This window comes from Talpa europaea, assembly GCF_964194135.1.
Source record: "Talpa europaea genome assembly, chromosome: 15".
NCBI lineage: Eukaryota > Metazoa > Chordata > Mammalia > Eulipotyphla > Talpidae > Talpa > Talpa europaea.
The window spans coordinates 85,965,606-85,977,609 of NC_140083.1; the positions used below are offsets into that span (position 1 = coordinate 85,965,606).

Here is a 12,004-nt window from a genome sequence, read left to right on the forward strand (position 1 = left end):
GGGGCGTGTCCTGACGGGAGGGGCGTGTACCGACGACGGGGGCGTGTCCTGCGGGAGGGGCGTGTCCCGACGGCGGGGGCGTGTCCTGACGGAGGGGCGTGTCCTGCGGGAGGGGCGTGTCCCGCCGGGCCTGGGCGTTCCGGGCCGGGCGCGGGGCCGGCGGGCGCGCGGGGCTGCGGGCCGAGCGGCGGCACCTCGCGGGCGGGCGGGCGGGCGGCTCCCTGCTGTGCGCCGGGGCCGCGCGGCGGCAGCATGAGCAGCGGCTACAGCAGCCTGGAGGAGGACGCCGAGGACTTCTTCTTCACGGCGCGGACGTCCTTCTTCCGCCGGCCGCCCCCGGGCAAGCCCCGCGCCGGCGCCCAGGTGAGGCCGCGTCCGGGCGGGCGGGCGGGGCCCCGGGGCAGAGCGGGCCGGGCCGGGCGCGGGGCGCGGGCTGCGCCCCCGTCGGGCCCGACGCGGGGGGCCGCGAGCAGCGGGCCGGGCCCGGCCACGTCCTCCCTTGGGGGCGCGCGGGGGGCGGGAGGGGCGCGGCGCCCGCGTCCACCCGACGGGCCGGCCGGGCCGGGCGGCCCTTCCTGGACCGCAGCCGGGCGGCGCCGGCGGGCGGGGGGGGCGGCTGTGTCAGCGCTGCCGGGCCCGGCCGCCCCGTCGCGCGCGCCGAGGTCGGGCTTCTCCGGCCGCGCAGGCCGCGAACGCCCGAGGACGGGACGGGACGGGACGGGACGGGACGGGACGGGACGGGACGGGGGCGCGGGCGGGGCGGCCGGCAAGTGTCCGCTCCTCGGCCGGCGTGTGGGGTCCCCCGGCCCCCCCGGCCCGGCCCGCGGGAGAAGCGCCGGCCCCGCCGCGTCGGGAGCGGAGCCTGCGTGGCCTAATCGTCCGCCGACGGCCCCGCCTCCCGCGCGTCAGGGCTGCGCCCCGGCCGGGGTCCCCGCTGGCCCTGGGTGGCCGCGGCCAGGGGCCGGGGCGGGGCTCGCCGCGGGGCTGGGCTCCGCGGCCGCGTTCCGCGGCGGGCGTGTGATTCCCTCGTCGTCACGGGCCGCTGACTCGGCTGCGGCCCGGGCCCTCCTGGGGTGCTCCAGGGCACCCCGATCTGAAAGGGGTGGCCTGACTGGGGGTGCTCCCCCGCGCCGAGGGGCTCTGGGAGGACGCGGCTGCCGGCGCGCGCAGAGGCGGGCGAGGGTGTGTTGACGGGAGAGTGAAGAGTTTGAGAACTCGGGGAACGGGGGGGGGGGACGCCCGTGGACGCGCCCGCCCGTTTGTCCTGCCGAGCTGGGCCCGCGGCGCGCCGGGCGCTGGAGGAAAACCAAGTGGCCGCCAGGAAGGCCCGCATGGCGGACGCCCAGCCGCGCTGCTGACTCCGCCCCCGCCCGGCGCCTCCCGGGGAGGGTGACTCCAGGGTCTGCAGCCCGTGGTGTCTGGGGTCTCCCTGGCCTGGGGTGGGGGTGGAGCCCAGAATATTTGTGGGGTTGGCTCGGGCGCCCGACCCCAGGACCAGCCGGCTCAGCGGCTGGCGTCCTCCGGTTCTGCAGGCCGCGTCCCGCCTCAGGTGGCTCCGGGTCGTCACCCCAAGACCGCAGGGAGGGGCCTTTGTGGGTCAGGAGCTCCCAAGGCTTCGGGGAGTGCTGAGCCGGGAACTGTGGGCGAACCCGGTGGAGAGAGACCTTCTCAGGCGCGGGGTGCGCTTTGTGCCCCTTCTTTCTCCCGGCCGCCCTTTCCCGCCCGCTGCTGTCCTCTGGCGCCTGGCGCGCTGCCCACGGTGTGGTCGCCGGGGGTGGGACCCAGAGCTGACCGGTGTCCAGAAAACCCGCAGGTTCCTGGATTCTCTCCCGGGGAGCTGCTCCTTCTCCCAGGCCGGCGCATCCCGGCTGGAGCTGTGTGGGAGAAGCTTCAGTCCTTCAAAGAGTGAAAACATCCTTTTTCCTGGCGCGCACGCGTTGGTTTGTATTCACCCGGCTCCCTCAGCCCGGCTGGCCTGCAGAGTGCGCCTCACTTGCTGCGTGTTTGAAGTACTGCGGTGAAATTCACCACGGTTAAGACCAGGTGTTTTTGTTTTTGTTTTTTTCCCAAAGATTATTCATGCACACAAGAGCTGGGGTGCAGGCCAGAGGTGCGGAGGGTGAGAGGATTCCCCAGAGACAGAGCGGGGAGCAGAACAGACAGACGGACTGAAATCCACTGCTGAGGGGAGCAGCGGGGAGACAGGACAGGTCTGCCGCGCCATGTGGGCAGCTCCCTGGCCGGCCGGGGATCGAGCTCGTGCTGCAGAGGCTGCGGACAGCTTCACAGTGCACCGCCTAACCCCTTGCGCCACCAGGGAGGCCAAGACCAGGTTTTTTGTTTGAAGAGCATACTACGTGTACCCTGAGGCTTTGCTGTGTCCCCCCTTACAGAGCTCGCACCCGGCGCTGGGTCACAGACTGACTTGCCAGCTGGAGTAAGGTGGAGACCGAACTCTGAATTTTAGTGGGCATTTGGTTTAAAGAAGTGACTCAGCCAGTCTGTTAAATTCCTGATAAGATTTGTGAGCTAAGGAAGTGAAACTTAGAATAAATTGATAAGGATTAAGGTTCTCTGTGCTGGTGGCTGTAAGATAAGCACTTTGGAATCTGGTGTAGAAACGAAATTTACCTTTTCTTTCGAGAGGTGAAGAGAGAAGGATCTATATTGATAATCGTGATTTTCTGGGGCTGTCACATCTGGTGGAAAAGCCAGGACAGTGCGGTTTCTAGAGCTCTTGAAAACATCCAGAGCAAGCAGGGTGTTGTGGTAAATGCGGAACGGGGAGAGGGCAGGGCTGTGAGACTGTCTCTTCTCTGTCTGCTCCACAGTGACAGAAATTGTACATCTATAAAGAAAATGCTGCGGGCCTCCCCGGTGGCGCAGCGGTTGAGCGCTGGGTTGCAAAGCTGCCTGCAGCCTCTGCAGCGCCGGTTCGATCCCCGGCCTCCAAGCGAGGGTCCCACCTGGCGCGCAGACCTCTCCTGCCGCCCGCTGCTCCCCTCAGCAGTGTACCTCGGTCCTTCTGCCTGCTCTGCTCCCCGCTCTGGCTCTGGTGAATTCTCTCACCCTCCCTCTCGCACTTCTGACTGTACCCAGTGCTTGTATAAATAAATACAAAAATATGTAAAAATAAATACCTTCTTTTAAAAAAAGAAGAAGAAAGAGCCTGTCTAAAGGGAACGCACAAGTGGCTTTTTTGTGGTGCTTTTGTTATAGGGCAGGGAGAGGGGCAGCCCAAACCCCGCAAACCTGCCTATTCTACATGGGTTCTGCCATCCGCCGCATCAACACAAAACATAGGAGACTTTAATGAGAAGGAACTTTAATACAACTAGGAAACAATACAGGAAAGGCAAAGAGTCTAGTTTCTAAATCAACACCCAAAGTGACCCGTCCCCTCGTGGGTAAAAGTCCATCCAAATGGGACTGGCCCAGAGCAAGGCCCCAAAGCCTGCCCCAAGTCTAAAGCATCTTCCAGTGGGGACCCACAGAAAAGGGTCAGAGACAACCAGACAAGGCTGGAAGGAAAAGAGCAAAATCAAAATCAAGATAAAAGCTGCCATGGTCCCCTCCCCACGGGTCTCACCCACATCTGTGTCACCCCGTCCACGACCAAAAGACAAGCGCAGTTTCTTCACGTGTCTCTAGGCTCCATGCGCCTCCTCCAGGGCTCCTGGCTCCATCCTGCTTCCTTCCTCAGTCTCTTCTGCAGCTTCTCCTCTCCCTGCTCAGCTCCACCCTCCCTTGGGTGGGGCAGGGAACCTCCCCCTTTCCCGGGGACCACCCTGTTACACTTTGAAGGTCATGTTTGGGACCACCCTGTTACACTTTGAAGGTCATGTTTATTGCTGTTCCGCCAGGGCCTCTGAGCACCTGCGCAGCGGCCGCCGGGGCGTGGGTGGAGGGAAGGACCTGTCCTGGCTTGGTGATCACTGGTCTTCACTGGACCACCTCGTGATGCTCCGGAGAAGCCTCTGGAGGCTGTGACACACCTCGTTACGGGGTTCACCGAGGAGCCACATTTCGGGGGAGGGCTGCAGGTTTTCTGACTCAAATTCCATTCTCCTTTCCGTTGTTCTCAGCTCCAAAAGTAAATTTAAGATTCGATTTTCCCTTGGCAAATACAGACATCTGCACGTTAGGAGCTTTTTAAATCTTTGCCTCCCTGTCCCGTCCGGCAGGTATCTTCATCACAGAGTTGGTGAGAATGGAATAGGGACCTCCCCAGTGGCCTATCACACTGTCGCTGCTGTGGCCTGAGTTCCATCCCCGGCCAGGGAGCTCCCCACATGGCGAGGCAGACCTCTCCCATCTCCCCGCTGCTCCCCTCAACGGTGTATTTCGTCAGTCTGCCGGTTCTGCTCCCCACTCTGTCTCTGGCGGATCCTCTCACCGCCCCCCTCCTCTGGTCTGTACCCCAGCTCTTGTGTGCATAAATAAAAATAAATCTAAAGAAAAAGTAGAATAGGCAAGTCTTGAAATCTTAGAACTGTCTTCTAAATCACCTACACTTTTTGAAAAGTCGTAGTGAAGAATTGTTTAATAAGGCAAGCCTGTGAGACTCACCTCCACATGACAGGCCTCAAATTCCCCTGTGAATTTTATTCCTTATTATCATTTCAATATTTTTTGTGGCTCTCTCGTTGCTTCCATGTCTGACTGCTCACATCGGTTGTAACGAGTCGCACAATTTTAGTGTTTCCATTAGACGTTTTGGTGATGGGTCACTGAGGGCCAAAGCATGGCAGTTTACCCCACAAAGTTATTTTGACTGCACTGTCCTGGCTTTTTATGCTCACTTTCTAATCCCTGTCCTGCTGAGCATAGACAACCCCTCCAGTCCTGCCCGGCGCACGGCGACCTGCTCACACGTCCTCGTGTCTGCTGGAGTCTGGCGCCGCAGCGCTCCTCCGCGGGAACACGTGTGAGCAGAGCTCACGGGGACAGATCGTCCTCCAAGCGCATTTCAGAAGAAAATTAGTTGTCAGTCTTGCTTGTCCGCATGGATGGGCAATCTGCTCTTTACGCATTTCTTCTGGCTGACTTGCAAGGTTTGGAGTTATTTGGAAAGCAGTGACACGAAATGTTTATGAAAAGAAAAGCTAAAAATACCCAATAGAGTGGCTATTCTCTCTAGACTGTCGTTGGCCGTGAGAGCGGGTCACGCTGTAAACATTTTCTGGAGAGAAAAAGGGAGGTTCTCGTGTGCCCTGCTGACCGCCTGGCCCTGGATACAGCCCTGCTTGCCTCCGGTGGCCTCGGGGGTAGCTGCCTCTGTGAGAGCCCCAGAGGCTGCTGCCTTAAGACAGATACTGACAGAGTCCTCATGTAACACTGTTGGTAGGTAGGTGATTTTCTTTCTTTCTTTTTTTTTTTTTTAAGATTTATTTATTTCTGCAAACAAGAGGTGGGGTGCAGGCCAGAGGTGCGGGGGTGAGAGGATTCACCAGAGAGAGGGTGGGGAGCAGAACAGGTGGAGCCACTGAAATCCACTGCTGAGGGGAGCAGCGGGGAGACAGGAGAGGTCTGCTGCGCCCTGGGGGTAGCTCCCTGGCTGGGGATTGAACTTGTGCTGCAGTGACTGTGGACAGCTTCATAGGCTGCGTCTTAACCCCTTGTGCTACCAGGAAGACCCCGAGATCCACAGTGTTATTGACAAAGTTTTATCACTTTCATACCAGCATTTGAGGTTGTGAAACTTCTGTGGGGAGAACTTCCCTTTTGTCACATAAACACTCATAGGAGGGGCCTCCCTGGTGGCGCAGGGGTGAAGTCTCAGCACTGAAGCTGTCCGCAGCCAGCCTCCGCAGCATGGGTTCTGTCCCGGCCAGGGAGCTGCCCACAGGGCCCAGCAGACCTCTCCTGTCTCCCCGCTGCTCCCCTCAGCAGTGGATTTCGGTAGATCTGCCTGTTCTGCTCCCCACTCTCTGTCTCTGGTGAATCCCTCACCCCCCACACCTCTGGCCTGTGCCCCAGCTCTTGTGTGCATAAATAAATAAAAGAACTGATAGGCTACTGCCCTAGTGGCTCTCTAACTATTCTCTGCCTTCAGTTTACAGACTAGGTTCGATATTTCACAGAGTGTTAAAACAGCAAGAGTATTATGCACTTTTATGGACCGTAATTGCTAAGTGCTGCTACATAATTCAGTGTGCTAAGAATAATTTACTCATTGTATATTGCAACGCTCAGTTCTTTTTCCACATGCTAAACAAAGTAAGATGAATAGAGGAGAAAAAAGGATGGATTTGGGAATTAGAGACCAAGAAGAATAAATTTAGAAGATCTTGGATTTAAGAGATTTACAGTGTCATTGACAAAGTGTTTTCATGAAATTAATGCAGGTTGTGCGAAGTGTATGTGTTTAGACTGTGTGAGGTCAGGGAGGTAGTTTTCTAAGTTTGTTTCCCAAGTATTTATTGAATATTTACAGTATGCTAGAGGGCGGGTGAACAGAACAGATAGAAGTCTGCCATGGAGTTTGGTTGGTCTGTGTGGACCATCTCTCAAGCATGACAAAGAGCGAGATCATTAGTTAACATGGGCTCCACCTTGGGCCTCCCCAGCGGCCTAGGGGTTAAGACTCAGCACTGTCATCTCTAGGGCCTGCGTGAGATCCTGGCCAGGGAGTGACCCACAGGGCGCAGCTGCTCCCCTCAGCAGTGTGTTTCAGTGGATCCCCCTATTCTGCTCCCCACTCTGTCTGGTGGAGCCTCTCACCCCCTGCACCTCTGGTCTGTACCCCAGCCCTTGTATGCATAAATAAATAAATCTTTAAATTTTTTTTTTAAAAAGCCCCTTTATTTTTAAACTAGTTTCATTGCCCCCCTCGTTCCACCGGATATAATCATTACAATAGAGGGAGAAGCCTTATAAAGGCACCTCATTGTTGTTTAATGCGCAGTACTTTAACAGTGAATTGGATGGATGTTTTTGAGCCTTCTAAGTGGATCTTCCTCTTGCTGTGAGCTCGGGCATAGGTGGGCCTCTGACCCATTTGCTGGGTGGGCGTTTGTTGGGTGGGCGGAACCTTGAGAAAGCTGCTCCAGAATCCCCTGCAGGGGTGGTTCCCCTTTTATTTTCAGTCAGCAGAACTTTAGGTTATTTTTTTGACCTGCTCTGTTTGTACAAAGGGACATTACATCCCTGGTATTTTGCAATCATTTAGAGTGAGTTTCGGGCTGACATCACTGAAACTCCTCACAAAATCCTTCTCTCTCCTGCAACAGGCACAGGACAAGCTTTGCTAAGACAGTGTCACCAGCACCGGGAACACTCGCTGATGGGTCCCCTCCCAGTGTAAAAAGGGGTCTGGAAGCGCCCGTTTATCTTTGAACTTCTGTAAATTTAGCACATGGTTTCCATCCCCCCTGCTGGCATTCAGAGGAACTGAGTTATCTTACATGTAGACCAGGTGCTGGGGAGAGGGTGTTCGCCCACGACTATAAAAATCCCATCGGGGCCTCCCTGGTGGTGCGGGGGGTACAGTCTCAGCATCACCTCTGCGCAGGAGTTTGATTCCTGAGTTCGATGCCCGGCCAGGGAGGTGACCACAAATGCTTGTTTTGAGGACCTTTAAAATATTTTTTCAGTTAAGTCGCAGGAAGTTACATGTACAAGATAAAGTTCTTAAATAGCCAACAAAAGTTAAAAAAATTTTATGAAATTTAAAACATTTTTTGAAATTTCACAAAATGTAAAACAACACAACTACGTGCACTACCCAGAAGGAACACCCCAATGCTAAGAGGGAGCTTAATCTTCCGTAGTGCTTGACAGTTAATGGAGTAATAAGGGATTGCAGGTCAGCTGGTTTATTGAACTCTCATTTCAGGGGAACTTTGAGGTGAGAAATTAAACTAACAGAAGCTTTATCCATCTAGACCTTAAGTAGAGCCACGTTTAATTCACGGCAGAGGGGAACTCACAGGTACCTGACTGTAGCTGTGACTTCCCAGCTATGGGAAAATGTAAATATTACGTAGGTGGTTTAAAGAAACAATAGTGTTACGTTTGTCCCTTTAAGTTCTGCTTCTCTTTGTTTAAACAAGCCTTTCGGAGCTTTATCTCGCCAGTTTTCCTCTAGGGGGGGGAGGGCAGCGCCTCCTCAGAGCTTTCACCCGTGTTGATTGTGTGGTAGGCCGCTGGCTGGATGGAGGGGTGTTGGGGTGGGGGTTCATGCTGGGCTCTCCTGTTGGTTTCTGCTAGAGCAAATGTGTTCTGAGGGTCTGCCCAGAGAATGGTCATTCCTGCTATGCCGGGGAGAGGATCTGGACATACGTCGGAGGGGGAAGAAAGTGTCTTTCAAACCTAGAACCAGTATCAGCAGAGCAGCTTAAAATCCATTCCTACTGTAGGTATCCGGGACAGTTTGAAAGTGAACATTATTCTGCATCTTGAACTTTAGGTTTATTTATACAAGAGCTGGGGTACAGTCAAAGGCGCGGGAGGGTGAGAGGAGTCACCAGAGATAGAGTGGGGAGCAGAACAGGCAGACTGACTGAAGTACACTGCTGAGGGGAGCAGCAGGGGAGACAGGTCTGCTGTGCCATGTGGGTTTCTCCCTGGCCGGCGGGGAATTGAACCGGCGCTGCAGAGGCTGCGGACAGCCTCACAGCGCGGCTCATCCCACCGCACCACCAGGGAGGCCCTGCATCTTGAACTTTTGGGGTGAGACTAAACATTCCCACTATTGGGGAGAGGAAATTTAAAGTTACTTTCGGCTGGAAGTGTGTGTTCTGGACTGCTGGCCTGAGTGTAGGTGGCTGTGTAAGAGCCTGCACTCTCGGGAGAGTCGCTGTGTCTGGTCAGCCTCAGTTTCCTCACCTGTAAGGCAGCAGGTGACTGCTCTGCAGAGGTTAGGTGCCTGGCTCACTTCAAGCAACCGTAAGTCTTAGCGATCGTTATTTTGAGAATGTTCTGTTATATTTGATCATGTACTTCTCCTTGGAGGGTGCTGGGCTGAGTGGAGAACTGAGCGCGTTGAGAGGTTTGAAGTGAACTAAGAATCCAGCTAAAGAATGGGCGATGGCGGGACGCTTGGTCCCTCTCTCTGGCTTTATTGATTGAAGTGAATCAGAAACCTCAGTGGAGCTGGCCCACAAAGAGCACGGCTGTTCCTGGAGGCTTCATTTGCCTCCTCTGCTGTGTTGTTTTTCTTTTCAAACCCCTTTCACTGTTACTGTAGTGCTTTGTTCTCTGATGAAAGGCTGTTTCCTCCCGACCACGCCTCAGACATTGGATCAAAATTTTCACCAACTTCTTCCTTTAAAGCTCACCACCCCCGTGGGGGGAGAATGAGCAGGCCTGTCCAGCTGCGCTTTTTCACTCGTGTGAAAAATTCCTTTCTTTTTTCTCTTTCCGCTTCCTCTGCTCTCCGGCTCACCTGCCTCTGCAGGACTCTGGCTGCAGCGTGTCGCCGCTGGCTTGACTTGGCGGCAGAGTCCTCTTCCTGGGTTTTTCCTTTTCCTCCAGACGTTCTCAGTCACCTAGTACTCATTATTTTAGTACCTTGGTCACTGTTTCATTCCTGGTTTTCATAAGATCAAATCGGATGAGGTGTCAGGACGCAAAATTTAACAGAGTACATTTCTGTTGTGTTTATTCAGTGATTCAGGACAAGGCAGCTTCCCATCTACAGGGACGGAGTCTGAGCTGCGCAGGGAGGAGGGAGTGGGGCCCGGATGTCACACTGGCGAGAAGCGGATGGGGGGCTCTGCCAGGCAGGCTGCGCCTTTAGTGCTGACCGGAGAGTCCTGCTACGGCCTTAAGATCCCATTTCTGGAAGATCCCGAACTGTAAGTTTTAGTTTGGTGGGAGAGGGCTTAGCACTGGGGCTCCATTTTGGGCTGGTTGTTTGTCTTTAACAAGGTCATTTGTGTGAACTTTGCGTCGTGTTGCAAAGGCAGATGCCATAACGGTTGTCAGAATCCAGCTCCTCCAGTTCCACACGCCGTGTCTGGCTCTCTCAGGGATTTCGCGTAGCTGGACACAGTCCTAGTTCCCACAATAAGCTTATGCAATTGCAAAGCAGGCATGAGAGAAGCCTGGTGAGTCATGGGAATTGTTTGACCAGCTCTTCAGACTTCACTTATGTTCTGTAAAACCGACATGAGTTAGGGCCTCCCTGGGGGCGCCGGGGTTACCTATGAAGCTGTCCGCACGCAGCCTCTGCAGCACGAGTTCCATCCCCGGCCAGGGAGCTACCCACATGGCACGGCAGACCTCTCCTGTCTCCCTGCTGCTCCCCTTGTGACAGGGCAAATCCCTATACAAAATGGGGTTTCCTGACTGTGGGTCCTCACCTGCGCGCTTAAAGGGGACTTATGCATGCTGCACTGCAGACACACACACAGGGTTGATACAAATTCATTTACACGGGCAGGGGGAGTGGGGAAATGAGTAACTCAGGGAGACAAAGAGGGAGATAAATTCGTACATGCATCCTACCCGTTCTGCTGACCCGCCCAGCTGGCAAAACCTTAGCACGCCTCGAGGCCAAGCCGGCGACTCCCCCCCCACCCCCACCCCCAGTCACCCTCAGCAGTGGGTTTCAGTGGATCTGCCCGCTCTGTTCTGCACTCTGTCTCTGGGGAGCCCCCTTACCCCCCACTTCTGGCCTGTACCCGGTTTTTGTATGCATAAATAAATACGTCTTTAAAGACAAAACTGACACGAGTTTGGAATCTGGTGGGAAACCTGGTCCCTTGGGCCACGGGCGCCTGCTGGGGTTCGCTGTCCCCTCTGGCCTGCCCCCCTTCCTCGTTGTGTGCTGCTTACAGTGTATCGGGGCGTGAAGTTGGCTTTATTGTTTCCGAAGGCCATTTTGAATCTTTTTAATGACTTAAAGTCTGAGCTGCAGTATTTATTGATGCGCTTTCATGTAATTGATACCGTGAATCCGTACGAATGACTTGGAAGGGCCCTGGAACTAAAGGCAGTTGAGGCAGTGCAGGTCAGCTGTTGCTGCTCGTGATGTGACCATGTGGGGGGAAGAGCTTGCCCTCGGACAGTGTGGTTCGGTGGACAAGTTCGGGGAGCTGGAGCGGTCGATGATCTTGACTTTGCGTTGATGCTGCCTCTGGGAGTTTAAAGTTTCCTCGAATACTCGTTTGTTAATCTTTAAGAGTGAGATAATTCCAGGGTGTTGTGATTTATAATAGCAATATGTATTTGGTCTTCACTCCCTGGTTTTTTTTTTTTAAGATCTATTTATGTACACAAAGGCGGGGGTGCAGGCCAGAGGTGCACGGGGGAGAGGACTCACCAGAGCCAGAGTGGGGAGCAGAACAGGCGGGTGCTCCATTCTTTTTAACTGGGGGACACATGAACTGTGATGATGTGTAACAATTATTTCCTCCCACTTTCCTCCATGACAAACACTATTGCTGTAAACACCTTTGCGGGCTGCGGGGCTGCTGAGCTGCCTTAGTAGGCGCTTTGAAATGGGGATTTCTTTGAAATGGGGATTAGGGATTTATTTCCTTTTAATTTGTAGGCTACTATTTTCTTGTAACTATGAATACTTGTGGTTTGGGGAAGAATAAGAATGTTGACTAGGTAATGTTATGTTAATGGCTTGTAACCTGTCAGCTGAGCAATTTATAGTTGCATGTCCTCTCCTGGAACCACAGGGAAAGACTAAAAAAAAATAATTTTTTTTTAAAGATTTATTTATTTATGCATACATGAGCTGGGGTACAGGCCAGAGGTGTGGGGGTGGGGTGAGAGGATTCACCAGAGCCAGAGCGGGGAGCAGAACAGGCAGACTGACGAAATACACTGCTGAGGGGAGCAGCGGGGAGACAGGAGGGGTCTGCTGCTCCATGTGGGTAGCTCCCTGCCTGGGTGGGAATCGAACTCGTGCTGCAGAGGCTGCGGATTGCCCCACAGGTTGCGTCTTAACCCCTGTACCACCAGGGAGGCCCCTATAAATAAATTCTTAAACTGCATTTCCTTGGTTATTTCCTGTCAGGCAGGGGCCGCTGATTCTCAGTTGTTT

At 54.8% G+C, this 12,004-nt stretch overlaps 1 protein-coding gene across 1 annotated transcript in view; it reads left to right on the forward strand.

Annotated features, from left to right (window-relative positions):
* Nucleotides 1–252: 252 nt before the first annotated feature.
* RASSF3 (Ras association domain family member 3) overlaps nt 253–12,004 on the forward strand; it is a gene marked incomplete at both ends in the record, with an annotated part of 43,769 nt that continues 32,017 nt past the window's right edge. The window contains one exon of the mRNA XM_084255963.1: nt 253–363. Within this exon, the coding sequence (XP_084112089.1) occupies nt 253–363 (111 nt within the window). The remainder of the gene's footprint in view (nt 364–12,004) is intronic.